Source organism: Rhinatrema bivittatum, chromosome 3 (genome assembly GCF_901001135.1).
Source record: "Rhinatrema bivittatum chromosome 3, aRhiBiv1.1, whole genome shotgun sequence".
Taxonomy (NCBI): Eukaryota; Metazoa; Chordata; class Amphibia; order Gymnophiona; family Rhinatrematidae; genus Rhinatrema; species Rhinatrema bivittatum.
Window position 1 is genome coordinate 384087847 of NC_042617.1, and position 21404 is coordinate 384109250.

Sequence of the window (21404 nt, forward strand, 5' to 3'; positions counted from 1 at the left end):
TTGTTTTACATTTTCTTTTTTTTTTTTTTGTATTTTTTTGGTTTCCTTTTCTTTAAAATGAAAAATAAATGAAACAAACCAGAATAGGAAAAACTAAACAACAAACATCTCATCCCTATTGGGAAAAGAAAAAAAAAACCCAACCCAACTTCCGGGCACCTCCCTCTGATTCTCCCGACCCCCCCCCGAACCTTCTTACTGTAAAATGAAAAATAAATGAAACAAACCAGAATAGGAAAAACTAAACAACAAACATCTCATCCCTATTGGGAAAAGAAAAAAAAAAACCCAACTTCCGGGCACCTCCCTCTGATTCTCCCGACCCCCCCCCCCCCCCCCGAACCTTCTTACTGTATTTTTCTTTTTTTCCACGGGGCGGGCGTGATCCCCGATTACTTCTGATCCGCCAGAGATATGTTTAGAAATGCGTCTGCAGGCCGAGCCCACTGCAGTTCTTAATTCTTTGCCTATAACCAGGCAGTCCACGTCAGAGACACAGCACGCCGGAGCCTCCCCTTCTACCCAAACCCAGAGGACTGGGTGAATGTAGGCAGTCTCGTTCTACTGGGTGCACGGGTATCCCGTTGTTGATGGTGCCCGCTGATTCACACTAGGAGGCTTCCCATTAACACATAAGATTTGCTATACTGGGTCACACCAAAGGTCAATCAAGCCCAGTAACCTGTTTCCCACAGTGGCCAATCCAGGTCACACGGGTACCTGGCAGGATCCCAAGGGGTGGATAGATTCCAAGCTGCTTATCCCAAGAATAAGCAGTTGATTTCTGCAACTCTACCTTTACAGTGGTTTATGGACTTTTCCTCCAGGAACTTGTCCAAACCTTTTTTAAACGCAGCCACACTAATAGCTTTCACCACTTTCTCTGGCAACGAATTCCAGAGCTTAATCATGCATTGAGTAAAAAAATATTTTCTCTTACTAGTTTTAAATGCGTCACTTAGGGGGTCATTTTCAAAAGCGATCGCACGTGAAAAGGGACTTTTCACTAAATGGGGGCAGAGTTGGCCCCGGAAGAGGAGGAGTCGGGGTGGCACCGGGGGGCCGACTCTGCAGAGACATCGCTGGTGGCGAAAGGTAAGGACCCTTATTGCCGCCAGTTTCAAACCAAAGATCTACATCTTTTATGGTGTAGTTATTCGGTGCGAAAGCCAGCAGCCAGCGCACCACAGTGGTGCGATGGCTGCCGGCTTTCACAAGTCTGCCCCCCGTTACTGCCGGATTTTCCAAGGTCTGCGACCTTAGAAAATCCAGGCCTTAGTAACTTCATTGTGTGTCCCCTGGTCTTTGTACTCTTTGAAAGAGTACATTACAATACAGGCAGCACACATTCTAATTATAGACCGTGCCTTTGGATTTTAATGACCACAGTCATTTATTATGAAATCTAATTTAGGTGCTCGAGCCTGACTTAACCTGGCCTAAGCCCATCAGAGGAGCCATTTGTCTCTCCACTATTATCTGCCAATCATCCAAGGCCCCGCCAGTTCTCTAGCAGTGCCTTGCTAATTCTTGGCGTCCCAGAGGGCATCCCTTCTGGGCAGGCTGCTACACAGTAAACCTGCCAGCCTCCCCTCTTGTTGTTGGTGAGCAGTCCTGGGAAGGTCTTCTAGTCCGAAATTATGGGCTCGTCATCTATCGCACTCCTTTTCAGTGTTCCTCACTTCAAGGATGAAATCCCAGTCTGGCCTCAGGCCCCACCCCCCTAAGCTCAATCTCCCCCTCCCCCACCTTTCCATGCTACTATGCTTGAGCACCCCCTCCATTGTGTGGCTTCATCACACTAAAGAAGTCATTCTTTCCTATGACTGAATGCTACATGAATTTTTTAGTGCAATTAGAATTTTAGCTCTAAGATCTATTTTCTCAGAAAACTGTGAATCAGAATATAAATAGTGAATATATTAAAATTCAACATTAAGCTTGGTAGATAAATTATTTCTTTATTTGGTTCTTAAATATCTTAAGGAATTATTTGCAAGGTTATTTGTAATAAACTAGGCTGTCAGTTTTAAAATGCCACCAATTGATTTAAATATGTTGAAAAATGAGATGTCAGATAATAAAAGCTTAATACAAAATTCAAGGACAAGAGTAGGATGTGTTTAGCATTTGCAGAATGCTAGATAAACTGAGCTAAGGCTTCTGTAGCAGCTCTATGTGGGAAAATACTTTAATGTTATTAAAAAAAATCTTACTGCAGAAGACTCCGGGGATTGCTTGGGCTCTTGTTTACTCAGTACATTTAAGGGAATTTCATTCTGTTTCAGCTTGTTTCAGAGGTTTCAAAATAGTTTTGAACTACTGATATGCTTTGGAGCAGACTGCGTGCAGTAGTGGATTTTGTGGGTATAGTACATTTAAGCACTTTGAAAATGAGTTTATTTTCTGCAGTTACAAGCTTTGGATTCTGACTGGAGAAAAAAGCAGAATGTAATTGCTTTCAGTACCCTATTATCTTGCAACCTGTTAGACAATGGCTGAGCAGGGGGTGAGCCATGCTGTTATGTATTGCTAATACATCTAAAACTCGTAATCTTCCTGCTGTGCTTTAAAGGAAAAAGGCTCCAAAAAAACTAAAAAAAATTGTTCCTCAAACTTATTTTACCTCTGTTTTGAGTGAGTCCAAGCTCTTAGCACTTATTCAATAAAAAAAACAATTTTCCTTCAAGAGGACCCATTGAACGTTTTTTTGGTTTTTTTTTTAATAACTATTAAAATTGAATTGTCCTAAATTCAAAATATTACCAGTTAATGATGTTGAAAGCAGAAAGATCCTTTCTACTTCATTAACTGAACGGATGAAAGCTGAGGGAGGGGTGAGGGGCAACTCTTGTATGTAGCTTTTCCCTACCTGAGTTCCATCTCTCTCCCTTTCTCTCTCCCTTTCTCTTTAAATTGCTTTGCACACCATTCCCTGATGTACTATACCCACAAGACACAACTACTGGTTGGGCCTTCTCTTTTGACTTTGCTGATCTGTTTTCTCTGTTCCCCTGCCTGCATTTAAAAACATAAAACAAACATGCTGGAAAGATACACAGCTCCAGAAAGGAACCTTTTATTTATTTATATATTTATAAACATTTGATTTTCCATCTTTAACTGAGTTAGGTCTGGATTTTCTAAGGTCGCAGACCTTAGAGAATCCGGCGGTAACAGGGGGCGGGGCTGCGAAAGCTGGACGCGATCGCACCTCCGCGGTGCTATCACTGCCGGCTTTCGCACCCAAAAGCACCATCGTAAAAGGTGGTGCTATTGGGCGCACTACTGGCAGCGAAAAGGGTTTTTACCTTTTCGCAGCCAGCGATGTTTCCGCCGCGTCCTCCCTGACAACGCCCCGACTCTTCCTCTTCCGGGGCTGACTCCTCCCCGAGCTAGCTATCGCATGCGAAAAGTCCCTTTTTGCGTGCGATATGCTACGAAAATGACCCCTTTAGTTACAAGGCAGGTTACAATAAAAAAATTATAATCAAAATAAAGAACAAAGGTAGAGTATATACTGTATACTGATATGGTTAAGATATGAGGTAGATTGTAGTAGTAATCTAGGCTGTAATAATTCATATAGTAGATAATAAAGGGCCCATTAGGTGAACTGGATAGTAAGAATATAAAGTGGATGCAAGAGTATGAATGCATATATAATAAGATAAGCACCTAATATAGGGGTAGAAAGAATCAGTTAAGTAGGAGTAGCTTATTGACGGATGAAGTTGTGCGCTCATGATCAAGAATTTCTGGCAGCAGAAGGAAGAGTCTCTACTATGGAAGCTAGGGGAAGGCCTGGCTGAAAAGCCAAATTTTCCCATCAAATCATTTAATTTCAATGAGCATCACAGGCTTAGGGATCAATTTACCATTGGTAGATTTGGCTTTCAGGAGGCGAATTGTGGCCAAATATTGTGTCTTCTTAAATACTTTCTGTCATAAACGAGGACATTCGGATGCTATTCAGACTTTTTCAAATTCTCAAAAAGTCATTTAGAGACCAATATACTAAGTTGCAAAAATTTTTTGAGAGTTTTTTTGCATGAAACATTTTGCAAAATTCCCACAAATGCACAAAAATATTAAAGTGTGGGTGTTTTGGAAACCTTTTTTACAAAAACACCTTTTTAAAAAATGGACAAAGTCATGGGGCTGGATGGGATTACCCTAGGGTACAAAGGGAGCTCAGAGATGGCCTGGGAGGTTCGCTGAATGATTTGTTTAATAGATCTTTGGACTCATACTTGGTTCTGCAGGACTGGAGAAGGGTGGTAACAGAGAGAAAGTTGAAAACTACAGGCCAATTAGCTTTACCCTAGTATGGGAAAATTGATGGAGACTCTTCTGAAAGAAAGAATAGTGGAGTATCTATAGTCCAGGGGATTGCAGGATCTGAGGCAGCATAGTTTTACTGCAGGCAGATTGTGTCAGATGAATCTTATTGATTGCGTGACTAGAGAATTAGATCATGGACATGCACTAGATGTGATTTACTTGGATTTCAGCAAAGCTTTTGCTATTGCCCCACATAGGAGGCTCATTAATAAACTGAATAATCTGTGGATGGTTCCCAAGGTAGTAGCCCGGATTAGACATTGGTTGAGTGATAGAAGACAGAGAGTAATGGTAAATGGAATTTAGTTTGAGGAGAGAAAGTTAAGTGGAGTGCTCAGGGATTGGTTTTAGGTCTGGTTCTGTTCAATAATTTGTTGCAATATTGTGGAGGAATTGAAGGGGAATGTTTGCCTTTTTTTGTGGCTGACACTAAGATCTGCAAAAAAAAAAAAAAAAAGGACATATCTGAAGGAACAGGCAGAATAAAAAATGATCCTAGAAAGCTCGAGGGGTGGTCTGATACTTGGAAGTTAAGATTCAATGCCAAAAAGTGCAGAGTTATGCACTTGGGGTGCAGAAATTAATGGGAGTGGTAGGTGGTGTAGAGCTGATGTGCACCAATGAGGAGAGGGAGCTTGGTGTGATAGTGTTGGATGATGTCAAGGTAGCTGCTACAGCCAGGAAGATACTTGGTTGCATGGTAGAGGCATAACTAGTAGAATGTCTCTTTACAGATCATTGATAAGTTCTCATCTGGACTGCTGTGTTCATTTCTGGAGGCTGTATTTATTTATTTGTTGATTTTTATATACTGACATGTCAGAAAGGATGCAGAGAGGCTAGAAACAGTCCAGAGAAGAGTAAACCAAAATGTTGCAGGGTTTGTACCAGAAGCCCTATGAGATGAGTCTGAAGGAACTTAGAGGCAGATTTTATAAATGTACGCGCGGGCGTACTTTTGTTCATGCACCAGGCACGAACAAAAGAACGCTGGATTTTATAAGATACGCATGTAGCCGCGCGTATCTTATAAAATCCGGGGTCGGCGCGCACAAGGGGGTGCACATCTGTGCAACCTGCGCGCGCCGAGCCCAGCGCGTGCTGCCTGTTCCCTCCACCTCCCCTCATCTTCCCCTCCCTTCCCCTCCCTAACCCACCCCCCCGGCCCTATCTAAACCCCCCCCCCTTACCTTTGTTGGGAGATTTTCGCCTGCGGAAAGCAAACGTAAATCTGCGCACGCCAGCGGGCTGCTGGCGTGCCATCACCCGACCCAGGGGCTCATCCGGAGGCCTCGACCACGCCCCTGGACCGGTGCCACGCCCCTGGGCCCGCCCCCGAAATGCCACGTCACTCGCGGCACGCCCCCCGACACGTCCCTCCATGCAAGCCCCGGGATTTACGCGCGTCCCGGGGCTTGCGCACGCCGCCGAGCCTATGCAAAATAGGCTCGGCGCGCGCAGGGGGGGTTTGAGGTTGGTTTTCAGGGGGTACGCACGTATGATACGCGCGTACCCCTTTGAAAATCCACCCCTTAATATGTAAACCCTAGAAGAGAAGTGATTTAGGGGAATATGACACGGACATATGACACAGCACTGCCGGGAGATAACTCCGCCCAAACCCTACGCACATTCCTCCCCTTCCCCTAATTAAGATTAATACCATCGCACGTGACACCGGCACATTGCAGAATAAAGAATGACCCTGCAAGTTACACAGATAAATGCTGATTTTCAGTGATATCTGGCTAAAAGAGCTGGATAACTTTAGGGCTGCCAAAGAACTGTCCTATAAAAATCTAAATAAATAAAGTTAGCCAGATAAACTTACCTGGCTATCATTAAGATAGCCCAAGATATTCAGCAGCGCACCCATGCCACTAAATATCCCTGCAAAGTTAGCTAGATAAATTTGACTACCTTTGCTGAAAATGGACCCCAGAGTGGCCAACCCACAAACAGAGCAGATTATATAGATAAATGGTGGGAATGACTAGAGTGAAAAATCTATCTAAAACTTAAAACAATGATACCAGCTCAGGAATGAAATAAAAATCAGTAGGAGGAAGTGAATCTTTATGATTTTGTTTACATTAATTGCTTAAATGATCCTGTTCTGCAGTTTAACATCACAAAAATATACCAGACTATTTTGCTTTCAACTTTTTTCTCCTGTTCAAAAACACTGGAGCCATTTCTTCCTTATATGCTGTAGGCTTTGGATGTTTTGCTCTCCAAATGACTTAATATACATGTATTTAGAACTAAATGACATCAGCTTGTTTTTAACTCTTACTTTTAAGACCATAATTCTATTTGAGGTTGTGAACTCATAAATTGTAGAATTAACTGTTGCTAATGTGAAGAAAAGCACACTATTGCAGCCAAGGTCAATATACCAGTAGCAGACAACATGTGGAAATGAAAATGGAATTTCACCCTGCCTCGAATAACCATGGGATCTCGTTGGCTGAAATGAGCAGTGACCATCTGCAAAAGATTACTGCTCCACTTCCCAGGCCTGATGGGGCTGTCAAGCACCATGTCTGGTGGAGCCATTCTCTTGTTCTATGGGTCCATCTTACAGGTGGGGGCTCTAGTTTGGAAACGGTACAGAACAAAAAGTGCAGGCAATTGACTCACATGCTTGTCTTGACCTTTGACACCCTTATTTTTTGCTAGGGTTACCGTTTGGTTACTGTAGATGCCTGAATAAACTTTGAATTTACATGCTTACTAAAAATGAATGCGCTAATGACTGATATGAAATGTAAAACATGGCCAAGTCATCAAGCCTTTGATTTGCTTGTTTTTAAAATAGAGTCCATTTTATCCGTCAGTCAGATCTATGACTAATATGTCCTTCAATACATAAGTTATTGTGACTAAGGGTATAGGATTTGATGCTTAGAAAACGTCTGAATTCATCTTGATGGCAAAAGTTGTGGTTCCCATGACAGATGACATGAATTTTGAGTTTTCATACTCAAGAACTGGCAGCATTACGCTGCTATTATTTATGTTTTAGCTTACAATCAGGAAACGTTCTCTTTCATTCCTTTAGTCTCACCATTTTATTTTTGCATGTGCTTTTTAATGAAGTTTAAGTTGTTACCAATCATATTTGCTTCAGATAAAAGCATAACAGTTTTATTTTAAGCATCTTTTAAACTGTTGCATATTCATTCTTTAGAATAAAAGGGATGTGTTTGGATTGTTAGGTTCAGAGCATGAGACAGAGCACTTGACTGTTTTAATATACAATAATCAGTGATTCACTCGGCCACTCCAGAAAAGTTGGAATAGCTTTTTTGGCTTAATGCAGTAGAAAGGTGGATAATTTTATTTTATTAAACTGAATAAGGTTTCAAAGAATTAAGAGGCTTGCGATTATCACCTGGGCATTGCACAATACGGGCATAACATCAGAAAAATAAACAAATGACCAATCACTTTCAAGGCAGCATTAGAAACTGTATAGCATCTCGTGGCATATTACAATTAACCCCATCAACATCTTCCATACATGTGGCTTCAGAGACTTTATTGGCATATGTCGATACATGTACTGTGCTGATGTTCGTAGTTACATACCTTGTATGCTTTTAATTCCATTATCCACCTCAATTTTATACAAATTGTGGTTATACAAATAACTATAAATAATATGAATAAATATAAATAACATAAATAAAAAGAACCGATTGCTGTTAAGCTTACCTACAGATATGGCTGTAAAAAAAAAAAAAGTTAGAAATTGTGACCGGAAGACAAAATAATGGGAACAGCAATCCTAGAATGTAATGAATAGGAATCACCACCATTTCCAGAAAGATTCATCAAGTAAAGCAATAGTAAGAATACACACTTTGATGTGAGCTTTCAGTTCAGTTTTCCATGAATAATAACGTATGAGTTCAGTATGGGGTTTTTATTTACTTCATTTCTAACTCCTATTGACATGTTGGCTTTACAGCATCATGGGTGCTTCCATTTCTAGACTCCTAGAGGAAACCAGTTTTATTAATGTTTATTTTTTTCCTTTTTGTTAGGTTCACATTGTTGTGTCCCCAACATATGTCCGAATATATGTTGATTGCAATGAGGTGGCAGAGAAACCAATAAAAGAAGCTGGTAACATCACAACCGATGGCTATGAAGTGCTTGGAAAATTAGCAAAAGGTGATAAGAAATCAGCAGCAGTAAGTATTGACATGTCATTTGTTCAAACCAAAGGTTGATATCCAAAGTAAGGATTGCAAATGTCTTTAAAAGGAGGATTATGAACTAATTTGCCAAACTCCTGTAAAATCAGAGAGATTAGTTTGAAAATAATTTTTAAAATAAAATTATTGAAAAGATGCATTGAGTTCTGCCAATGACACATTAGAAAATGGATTTTGGCAGATTTCTGGCCAGCTTGCGTAGAGTTCCCTGAGATACACGACACATAATCAGGCAGAATTTTCCCACCGATCTTGGCTATATCCACCGATTTTTTCGTACATGATATACACCACAATTCACTTGGTTTGAGTTTGACTCAAACTGTTTAGTAAAGTATCATATTCCCTTTCTAATCTGCTTGCTTTTTGACTGTTAATTAAAGGGGTTGTAGTGCTATTCCTATTTCTTTCAAATCTTGTGCACTGTGGATTTAGTATAGTTAAAAATAATTTCTTCTGTAAAGATGGGTAAGTCTTTTCAATGTTAAGATATTTTTTAGGGGCAGTGGTGTGAAAGAAGGAATGTAGCTTGACTTATGAACCAAGTGAACCTTGCATGCCTGGGAGAAGTGGAGATTGTCTCTTTTTCACCAAGCCATCATTTCTTACTTGGCCTTCTTCTGTGGGTGCTCTGATCTCTGCCCACAGTCTGACTCTTCCTTTCTGAACACACCCAAAACCCTTATCCATTCTCTTATCACCTCTCATTTAAGCTATTACAACAGGTCTCCCACTGAGCCATCTATCTCCACTCCAGCTGCACAAGTTGTCTTCCTCCAGTGCTGCTATGACCATGTAACCCCTCTTCTCAATTCACTAAAATAGTTCCCCATTCACTTTCGCATACAGACTTCTCCTATATACCTGCAAGTACCTTCACACTGCTGCTTTCCTCTTACACTCTTCTCATGGTACCTTCACACTGCTGCTTTCCTCTACACTCTTCTCATGACCTCTGGTCATCAGATAAGCTGCTCTTATCTGTGCTCTTCTCATAACCAATTCCCAGCTCTGCACTTTTCACCTTGCTTGATCACATACATACCTAGATCAACTTCCCTAAGTTGGTACATCATTCCCTCTCTGACTACCCTCAAGTCCTTTTATAAACCTACCTTTTTTGAAGTTGGTTTTAATTCTTAATACCTGGATCTTCTTGATCATAGCCTTGTTGATATTAACCATGTTCACTGCAATAAGTACATTTTCTGAAACCTCCTGTATGTCTTGTCTGTGTTACTTGAATAAATTTGAAGTTCCACGGAGCAGGGACTGTTTCTTGCATGCATCTGTATAGTACTGCATATGTTTGGTAGAGTTGTAAAATGATTAGTAGTAGTAGTAGCAAATGTAACCTAGAAATCAGTGAGCAAAGGCAGTGTTGCATTCCTTACAGGAAGAAGGGAGAGAGAGAGAAGACCACAGATCTAGCAAGATGTTTGACAGCACAGTAGGCAGGCCATAGATGAGCAGACTGGTGGGACCATATGGTCCTTTTCTGCCAAAATGTTTCGATATGAATGTTATAAGGCACTATCATAATACAAAGGTACATGTAGATTCCAAATAATGCAATATACCCATGTAATCACAAAAGGAATCCAAAATTTAACATGCAGTATTACCCAATATTACATTTTATTTAATATCAATTTACAGAACACAAGAGTTATATCCAATTTTATGCAATGCATCTTTACAAAGATCTCACCATTTAATGCAGTACATCAAATACAAATTGTGAAATATGCTTAACAATATCATTTTGAAGATCTCACCATTCCGTATATTCCATACAAAAACATTGCAAAAACATACAATATGAAAAAATCAACACTTACACCACACATCACACATACATTCACTCTACACTCAAACTCAACTCAACTCAACTCTTACAAACAAAATTACAAATTAGCACATTTCACAAAATATTATCCAAAGTGAATAACCCCTTACTATCTCGCTAAAGTTCATATAATATTGCACATATAGAACCCCAACAATGGGTGCAATTGTTTCGCCTGTCTTGGCTTCTTCAGGGGGATGCAATCTCCACATCCTTCTATTTTCTTAGATCTATTATTCTCCTCCAAATCCTACTGCAGTGTACTTGGTTGCAATCACTTGATATGAATATCAACAAGCCTTTCAATTGGTGGACTTTCAAATTAATAATCATTTTTTTATCATGGCATTTTAAGCTTTTTTGAAAAAGAGCTTTTCTGTAGTTTTCCGTATGCATGTATGCTTCACAAACTGCAAGGCTGCCACAATATTGCCACTTCTTTTGAATAAAAACATTTTCAGAAGGTATATATAGAAAGAAGGATTAAATATGTTTGCTTGACCTTTGAGTCTGACATGTTGATTTATTCGTCTTTTAAAATAACAAACAGATGGGCACCTTTTGTCATATACTGAGTCTGGGAAAATGCTTAGAAATTTGCAGCTAGAAAAACAACAAACAGCATTTCAAATAAACCATTTTCATTTGTCCTGTAGTTCCAGCTCCAGATGTTTGACTTTGTGTGCACTGTAACGTGGACCAGCAGAGACAGATGCTGTGATCTGCCTGCCATGGTTAGTATACTTCAAAAGAACTACTGTTCTTGTGTGTTCAGAGAAGTCAGGACAATATTTGTCACTTGTTTTAGGGTTTTTATTACACTGATATAGTCACAGGTAGCAAGGTAACTGTGCTTGGAAATATAAATGGGTACCATTTATGGGATAGAGGGGATATCTGAATCATCTCCATCAATATATATATATATTTTTTAACATATTCAGGTATTATTTATACAATGCCTACTCTTTTTTCTTGTTACTTCACTACACTTTGCTTTTGTGTGGAATCTCAGCATTTGGAATCTCATAGGTCCCTTTGTCAGATGTCTTTGCAGCCGTCTAAGTAAAATCTGCTTACATACTCTGCCTTCCCTCTAACTGCAATTGAAGTAGGGACCTAGGAGAATAAGATATCATAACCTTCAATGTCTAGTTTTTCTGGGGACCAATATGGTACCAAAAATTGGAATACTACTAAAAAGAGCCACATGTCAATATGCAACCAGGGGGCTCAACAAATTCAAAGAAGATAGTGTTAGGTTTTCTAGACTCAGGTCTTACTGTCCCGTTTATTGTTTGTTGAAAATAATGCCACTCACAGGTGATTGTGTGCATAAGAGTGGATATTTGCATGCAGTGCCTCAACTGCATGCACATCTGTCTCAGGTATGTTCCTTGTGGCCGTCCTGAAAACCAAAGTAGCTAGGAAGTGCTCCAGGACTGACTTGAGAAACACTGGACTATGGCTAGGGTCCTTCATTTTCAGTCTAAACCGATTTTCACCCATAAATTCCCGTATCTTTCCAAAAGTTACAATTGGTTTAGACCAATTTTCGCCCTGTTTTAAGGCTGATTAAACAGCAGCTCCAAAGCTGCAGATGCAGTGTCTCAAGGCCTCCAGCAACTTCTGGCAGCCAGTGAAGGCCAAAGCACCTGCAGTGTTTCAAGTCCTGCCCTCCCCCCCAATCACCAGCTGGCCCTCCAGTGCTGCTGATGTGGCTTTTCATATCCTGCCTTCAGCACCCCCAGGCAGCCAGAGTATCTGCTTCCTGGTGTCACCAATGCAGCATTTGAACCTCTGTGTTGCATCCAGCTGCTCCTATTTCTGTTCTGACTTACAGCTTGCCTTTTTGAAACCAATGGCAACATCCTATGCAGTTTACAGATGAATAAAATACAATCAGAACACAATATAATAATTTCAATTTATATAAATACAATTCATAATCAAATAATATTTATACATACAATTCATAATCAAATAATATTTATACATATCCCAAACAGTAACAAACATGCTGTTGTATATTCCCAGTCTATAACGTTTGTTGTGAAAACAAGTGTAATACTATTTTATGAAATAGAATTTAATCATAAAAGTACAGGATGACAAATTATGTTCAAATTTTCAGAGGGATGAAGCAAAATGTCCAGCTCTCCCACATGCCTGCACATGTGCACAAGACAGTGTGGGACCTCCAGGACCTCCCGGCCCATCTGTAAGTGAATTTATGAATGACAGAAATTCACATAGATCATCCACAAAATGTATTTATTTATTTAACTCTTTTATATACTGACATTCGTTTACACATCAAATCGGTTTACATTAGCACAATTGAACTAAGAAAGGAAATTACATCATAACAGTTTGGAAAACTGGGAGTTAACAAAATTGGAATACTCTGAAGTCAGCGAGGGCGGAGAGGATGCAGTAACAAAAGCGTACAAAGTCAGAGAAGAAACAAGTAACTATAACTATTGACTTTGTTGTGGTTAACTGGGGAGATTAAAAATTGTATAGCTAATAATACTGTAGAGGTTAGGATGTTGATTGGGGGACTCAAATTCTGAAAGGTGGTTGTGGGGGGAAAGATTGCGAGGGGGATAGTAGATTGTATGAGAGTTATTGGTAGGCTTGTTTGAAGAGCCAGGTTTTCAGCTTTTTTTTTTAAATTACTATTGTTATATTCCAGCCTTAGGTCTAGGGGCATAGCGTTCCAGATGGTGGGACCGGAAATGGAGAAAGCACGTGCTCGTGTTGAGGATAGATTAGTGAGTTTGGGGGAGGTTGTTGGTAGAGTGCCATTATTGGCTGATCTTGTGGATAATGTCATCTCATTTGTGTGTATATCTATGTCAGTATTTATTTTTCTTGTATTTCTTTTTTCAATTTTATTTGTTTTAGGGTTTCCCAGGTAATAAAGGCTCAAGAGGTGAAAGAGGTGTAAATGGTCCACCTGTAAGTATCAGAGATGCGTTTGCAGTGTTATTTGGAAACTTCCAGGTTACAAACAGGGTTTTTGATTTCTAATATTTGAACCTTAAGATAAATTATTTGCATAGACATAATAATGTATTGTGATAATAGGCTTCAAGCTCTTTGGCGGAAATCAATTAAGCACAGCCCAGCATGCCTGGCTGAGTCAACGCAGACATGCCAGTAATGATATCTGAGAACATCTGTCGACACATTACATGGGAATGTATTTCCTGTCTGCTAATGCCTGCTACCCAAGTCAATGAAAGTGCAAACCTTTGCCCTCAGAATTTCAAAGCATATCTTTAACTTTTTTGGCATGAAACAAATTTACATTGGCTGATGTCATGGTACTAATTCTAGGCCCCTTTCTGACCTTGGAAAAAAATCGCTACGAAAATGATCCATATGATAAATATAAAACATTTGCAATTTTTAGCCTCATGAAATGCAGCTTAAATAACTACCAAATACAGTAGCAGAATATACCCAAGGCAGGATATTTCTAGCTGTGAACGTTGGAGAGTTTATCAGTTTCCATCAGTTAAAATTTTGTTTCAACAACTATATGATCCAAATCATTTTGTACTTTAAAAAAACACCGGTATGAGCTTAGCTCATGAACCAGATTAGAATAAAGTGCTTGTTACTACAAATTTGAAAGGAATTAAATGACTTGATTGTGAAACATACAGTATAACTGCCCAGTGGAGGGGCTGCTCATTGCTGGAACCGTGGTCCATGTAATTCCAATGGCTTGGCTAGACAGGAGGACAGAGCTAGAATAAAAACCAGAAACCAGGGGTAACCACCAGTTAGCCGTGAATAAAGCCTCATGATGCCATAGCCCCAGCTGGTTTGGATTCTGATTGGGCTAGAAGGCCGACTAGTATGAAAAAGCTTCTAAGCAGCTTTCCTTCCCTTTCCAAAAAACAAAATAATCTAAAAATATGTAGAACAGTGGAAAATACTTGTAACTTATAAATCTACCCATACAACTTTTGGTGTTAGATTCTACCGTCATGTCGCTGGGATTTTATAAGCCTTAGTACCTCTCCTCCATCTGAGGTTCTCTTCCTTGCCCTCAACCCAGTCTTTAGCATTTTATATTTGAGCTGAAATATGAAATTTTAAGGACTGAGGTATGATTTCCTGGGTTTTTTTGGGGTTTTTTTTTTTTTTTTTTAATCAAAACAGTTATGGTTTTAAATGACAGTTCTTTTATTTATTTATTTATTGTATTTAGGAGATGGCCTTGCAATCCTAAATACTTGTTCCAGTGGGAGAAACGATGGTGGGCTGGATGGACTAAAGGTCTTATTTCCCAGTTCGTGTCCACTGGAGAAATATGTGGTGCACATGCGCCCCCATAGGTGCCTCTAGAGAGTCATTTAGAAACAGGCCACACAGGCCTAAAGGCCGCAGGTATTTGCTAAACCCGCAAAGTTCTGACAGCCACCACCACCACTCCAAGTCGTGCCTGCTCCCAGACGTGTACCTGCCCTGTGCGGGCAGACACCTCGGTATAACAAAATGGCGCTGGTCTCAAGGTCATCCGGCACCATTTTTAATAAGAGCCTGACAGGACAGGAGCCATGGGGTGATCGCTCCCACCCCATTTGGATTTCTAAAAACCTATGGAGGGAGTAAGATAGGTTGAGAGGGGGATGGGGGGAAGGCCCTAGTGTGGGCGTGAAGTGATACAGTTTTTTTTTCCTACGTGCTGGTGGAATTTTTTTATTTTTGGGCAGTGGGGAATGGAGGGGGGGGGGATCCCATTCTTTTCTTTTTGTTTTGAATTTTCTTCTGCGTTGCGTTTTCGTTCTTTTAGGTTTATTTTGTTTCAGATAAAGGAAGTGAATCCAAATCAACCAAAACTGAAAAGAAAAAAAAGTGAAAAGAAAACAAAATGAAATAAAAAATGATAAACTGTGCCCCCCCCCTGCTGTTAACTAATAGAGCGACTTCTTGTTACACTCAGAAGAGTTAGACCTGACTCCCACCAGTATGAAAGTAAAGCTGGAATATTAAACTGATGCATATTGCGCAAAATATCCTGTGCTAATAAGCTTTTGACTTTTCTCTTTTAATACTCAATTTTAGGGACCAGCAGGTCCTCGTGGTGACCAAGGCCCTCCTGGCCCTCAAGGTCCACCTGGTCCTCAAGGGCCTAATGGGCTGTCGATACCAGGAGAACCAGTAAGTTAAAATTACATCCTCTTGATGACTGCATGACAATTGCCTCCAATTCCGCCCCTTTTTTTAAACTCGCGCACGCATATATACTCGCATAATTTCCGGCTTTTAAAATACACATCGCTCATGCGCAGATACTCGCATACGCGGGCCTTTTAACGTGAGCAATGCTTTTAAAGATCTGTCTGCCTTCCTGTTGGATTTCTCAGGGCCACTATTTCTTAATGGACAATGCTGCTGTTTTGTTTCTGTGCTGTCTGTTACGAGACCAAATAGGTTGGATCTTAGCTTTAAGTGACTTCATTTGATGCTGGTGACCATTCCACTCCAGGACTGAAACCTCTGCAAAGTTTCAGAAGATCAAATTTCCTAAATTCTGAAGCACCACGCATTTGTCATATGCACAAAAGTCAATATTAAAAAGCCCACCTAGAAGTAAGAGAAATCGGGTATATTTACCCAGTTGTCTTTGGCTGGATATTCAGTGGCACTTCTCTAGTTAAAAGTGTCACTGCCTATCCAGCTAAATCTACCCAAACTAATATTGAATGGGTAGGTTTATTTCCTTAAAAAAAAAGATATATCCTTCATAACCAGTAAAATTTACAGTAAAAGTGGTTTACAGATTTAAAATAGATAATAAAATCCCAACATAAAACCAATTAGCAGCAATACCAAATTACATATTCAGACCAAGTAGCCCAATCTAAGAGGGTAGCACCCTGCCAAATATCACTGTCAACCCCCCTGCCCCCAAGAACCAACCACTCATCAGGGCCTAATCCATTTAACCTCACTTTGTTTAAAATCTGAGATGGTTAGTTTGGACATAAAAAATATTTTTCATGTCAAAACTAAATTTTACTGTCTCAGATAAAAAAAAAAGGTTGAAAGTTAAAAAGATGATTGCTTGAATGCAAATTAAATTGTACCAACAGTTAGAAACCATTCTAACTCCAGCTGGAATTTAACGGTACGTTATATGCAAGTTAAAAATGATATGAAGCCATTCGTGTCATCCTGGCATGCCTGGTGATAATTCAGTATAACTATTTTAGTCTAGTCAGTCTGTCAGTGTCGTGAAAGGCAATGAAGCAAGAAGGATTAGATCCTAGCCAACTTTCTGAAGGGTAGAAGGCTATTCCATCACCCTGTGTGTGTATGTCGCCCTCCAGCCCATACTAACGCTGGGGTTCAGTGTCCTTGCCACTCCAGGTTTTCAGTACATATCAGGGGGATCCTGGCAGGGGTATTTTTTGTTTTGATCCACATGCATACATAGACACACAAGCATACATCCAGGAAAGTAGGCTCCATCAGTTCTGCGTGCAATTTCTTATTATCAGATTGAGCTTTTGCAAGGGCTTTTGCTTGATAGCATAAATCACAATAATGAGCATAAACTATCAAATAAGTCTTTTGTGGTAGAACATACATACAAACTGTGGCATCTATATCATTGCAACTAATTGTCAAATAAAGTGGAAACAAACATTTAATTGTTTTTCTTTCCAAATTATATAGTGTGGTAATTAAGCAACTGGAGTCAATGCTTTTGTGTTGGTTTCATTTATAAAAGGCATGCTTGTCCTTTCTTTTCTACAGTCATTTGAGCTGTATGTGCTGTAAGCTCTAATGTATTTTTCATGTCAGAAAACGTAATTCAAGTTAAATGTACCGCTCTCAAAAGTGTAAATGTGATTCAAAAAATCACTGTTCCCTTATGATTCCTGAATCTGATTGCTGGCTCCAGTTTTAGGACAGGCTGATCTAGTCCTGGTTTTATTGCACTAAGTCGGTCTGGCTTTTCTTAGGGAATTAAGAACTACAAGTCCATGCATGCAATAAGGTGAATCCAGGACTGGGTTAATCTGTCCTGAAAAAATTAGGTGGAGCCAGATGGCAACCCTCTTTAGCTATTGTGCAAAACTCTTTGTATTGTCCACACTCTGGATCAAAAATTGGTGCAGTAAAAAGTATAGCCATAGAATCCCTGCATGGTCTACATTCCTTTATTTTAGAATATTAAAACAATGGCTTTGTATGGATAAAATAATTCTCATATGTCTAATGAATATATTAATGTGACGTATGAAAAATGAATAGCTATATATTCAATATCCTTACAGGGTCGCCAGGGAGTTAAAGGTGATCCTGGAGATTCAGGAATGCCCGGCCGAATGGTAAATGATTTGTTCTTTTGTGTCAGAGTATTCTAAAAAAATTGGAAACTATAAAAGAGATTCAAGCAGAATTAAACTGTTCTCCTTTGTTGGTGAAGTGGCCACACATTGATGGAAAGTTGTAGACTGTAGCAGCTGGTAGCTGAAACAGAGCAGAAGAAAAATAAGCTGCATCGAAGGTGCTAAAGAAACATTTAGAGAGGAAATAGGAAAAGCTGCACTTAGTGACTTGCCACTTCATGCTCCAAATTGTACTCATGTAGAAATAAATTATGGAATGCCTTAGGAATAAATATTTAACATCAAATATTTGATGATTAGCAAAGTATGCAAGTTAGATTTGAAAGTCCCGTAAAGGCAAGATCTGGAATTCATTAAGTAGGTTACACATCATTTCTCAAACTTCAAAGAGAAAGTTCTCCTTTATCTATTTTTTGATTAGTTAAAGAAGTAATCCATTAAAAGTTGATGTCAAATTACCACATTGTTATATTCAGTGTAACTAACTTCCTTTTCCATTTCTCACATGTATATAAAATATTGTAACTAAAGGACTCCCTGAGTGGGTTTAGCTATTACCTCCGAGAAAGCCAGTTTCTTTACATTTTTCCAGTGGATAAATTATATCTTTTCTTTTTCACAGGGGCCTCCTGGCGTAAGTGGTCCACCAGGCCCAATGGGACCTCCAGGTGCTAGGGTAAGATTTTCTCCATGAGTAGAATGTTCTTTGAGCTATTAATGCATCATTTAGAACCTTAAACAATGTCTCATGTTCACTCTCCGTTTTGGCACGTGATGAAATCCTTGGCCTGCAGCTGAAGACGGACTAGGAGTTACAAGGAGGAAAGCTTCCAGAGGGATGGATGGCTGTGTTAAGTCTGTAGGAGCAAAAATGACAAAGAGGCTGGTGGCACCTTACAGACTGGACTGATTTATGGAGGCACGAGCTTTCAAGCAAGAGTCCCCTTTGTCAAATGCAAAGAAGTCAAGCCTCAACGAACCAGTCGGTGTATAAAAAGCCATCAGCCTCTTTGCTGGTTTTTTTTTTTATTGGCTACAAAAAGAAAATATTATCCCTTCCCCGTGTAGCTCCAATTCCAAGCGGTGAAAAATAGAAAGGATGGAATTGTTGTTCTTTAGAAATTGACCATGCTAATCTACACAACCTGTCCAGCTGCACAAATCTCAGCAAGCAGACGCTGGAAGGAAGAGGCCAAGCCTCATGCGTGCTCGGCCTTTATTGTCTGCTGCTGGCTCTGTCCCCCCATGGGCTGGATAGATCCCCCTCTTCCTAGGCTTCAGCTGGCCCAACCTCCTGGCCACAAGCAATGCTGAGGGGCAGGGGGAGAGGCCAAGCCACCATCTCACCCCAGGACTAAGGGGCACTCCAGGCCAGGCAGGTGGTGGCTGCTTTGGGCCTTTGGCCACAGGCAAGCTCCAGCCTCAGGCTCTTTTTGTGGGTTTTATATCCCTGCGTGACTTCATTGCATTCACTAAAAATAAGCAGCTATTGAACACTATGTGGTGCATTTTTTTTTTTTTTTAAAGAAAATTATGGTCACCATTTTGTTTTATAAACCTTTTGTTTCTGTGCATGCAAGTACCTTGTTTCTTTTTTAAGGTTCTCAATCCTGGATTCAAATGTACCAAGCTGCAAATTTTTTGTTAAATCACAAAAAGGGCCAATGTTTGAAAAAAAAAAAAATGTGCAAAGCACCCCGACCATCTCTGACTCTGGTAGGGATTCTAGAGCTAAGTAGTTGTGTGGATAGGCAGACAAGATGGGACATACGGTCTTTTTCTGCCCTCATTTTTCCATGAAACTTGCAAAAATGTCAATTTTGTCAATTTGCCCATTTTCACATGTTGGCTCCTTTTGCAAAAAAATGTGAAAAATATCTCCTTCTCCTTTTGCACATAGTCCACTATGCATGATAATTTACTAATACTCCAAATTAATGAGCTGCTGTGATGCAGCGACATGCAAAGTAGCTCATTAATTCAGAATCAAGCAAGACCAGTGTGCAAAGATGTCTTCACATGTCAGATTTCCCAAAAATCAGAACAGCGCTTCAGTGAGGTGCACTTATCTTTTTCTGCAGCAAAATTTCTTGTGCAGGTTTGTTATGGAGCTCATTTGCATTCACAGCGAACTTGCATAGGAAGAAGACCGCTAATCCATGGGAAATTCTGCATATCAGCCCTTTAATTAAGAATAGAGCAATAGCTTTTCAGCTCATTCTTTTTTTTTGATTGTTTTTGGTCCTTGTAGGTTTCTTTCTTTTGCTTTTCTTGCCTTCCAGCTCCTACAGAAATGGCCTCTGCTTGGTCTATGGTATCATGATCCAAAATTTGTAACCAACCAGGGGTTTGCCCTTGATTTTAACCCCATTCTAATCTAGCCCAACCACCAGAGTGACAATCCCTCAGCAGGAAGGCACAGACCATGGCACTTTCTGGAACTCAGTAGACATTACCCTAAAGGGGGGCCAGTGGCTGCCACTGTTGAGTGGTGGCTGTGACTCCCTCCCACCCTACAAATTGTGAACACTGCCTCTGCAGCTGCTATGAATGCTGCTCAGGCATGAAATCTTACCTAAATCTTCTTCACAGGTCTCCCCAACTCTTTCTGTGTTTGAGATTGAATGCTAAGTATAGCATGCATCCTCCAACACACTAAAACAGGGTCCCCAGACTTTTCCTGGGAAGGACCACGTAGGATATTTCACATCTGGAACAAGAATAGAGGGAAGCAGGTTCCTTTCAGAGAATTTGCTGGGCGAGTAGGGGCAAGGTCCTCCCTTTGGAATTTACTGAGCTAAAGAGGAACCCTTTAGGGGATTTCCAATGCTGGGAAGAGGGGGAGGTGGGGCAGAGAGTAGATATTGGGGCAGGGTTCCCAGGGGGGTGGCAGTTGGAGTATCAATAATAATATTTCCATATTTCTCAGAAGTTGGCAATCCTGCCACACCCCCAAGAACCCTGCCTCCCGCTTCCCAGCATCTCCCTGAATGCCTAGTGTTTGGCTTACGGTTAACTAGGGGGAGGCAACAAGGTATACAGGTCTGAGCCTCAATTCAACCCTAGAGCTCTTCTCTCTCTCTCTCTCTCTGCTTCCTGACCTGAGCATTCTCTTTCCTTCCACATCCCCGGCAGTCTCCCCACCAAAAGAATTAAAAATCAAACCCCCCGCACAGTGCTGTCAGGTATCAGAACTGTCCTGGGACTGGCAGTAGTACAAACTGCTGCTGCTGCTGCCTCCCCCACTTCCCCAGCGCCTGGGCCCATGTCCTGCACCCTTCCTGCTGTTGTTGATCACTCTGACAATAACTGTACTGGCACCAGGAGCGCGTACTAACCTTGTGGGCCGTCACTTACTTTCCTGTCCTCACTGTTGAACCTGTGCGGAGAGGAAGTACTAGCCCATGAGTTCTGAACATGCCCGCAGTGCTGGTACCGTTGCCAGCCTGGTGACCAGTGTACACCCGCTACGCCTCCTGCTTCCTGCAGCTGCCGGGCCAGGGGAAGTTTAGCTGGGGCGAGCTGGATGTGGTCCACAGGCGTCATAGATTGAGGACCCCTGCACTAAAGTGTATGAACAAAATTAATAAAACAATTGCCCTT

General features: G+C 40.6%; 1 protein-coding gene across 3 annotated transcripts in view; it reads left to right on the top strand.

The window, feature by feature from the left end:
* Window positions 1-21404, top strand: part of COL12A1 (collagen type XII alpha 1 chain) — a 359822-nt gene that overhangs the window by 304675 nt on the left and 33743 nt on the right. For all 3 annotated transcript variants that reach the window (XM_029595614.1, XM_029595613.1, XM_029595615.1), the window contains 7 exons: window positions 8397-8546; window positions 11076-11153; window positions 12554-12640; window positions 13330-13383; window positions 15505-15600; window positions 17727-17780; window positions 18424-18477. In XM_029595614.1, the coding sequence (XP_029451474.1) occupies window positions 8397-8546; window positions 11076-11153; window positions 12554-12640; window positions 13330-13383; window positions 15505-15600; window positions 17727-17780; window positions 18424-18477 (573 nt within the window). The remainder of the gene's footprint in view (window positions 1-8396; window positions 8547-11075; window positions 11154-12553; window positions 12641-13329; window positions 13384-15504; window positions 15601-17726; window positions 17781-18423; window positions 18478-21404) is intronic.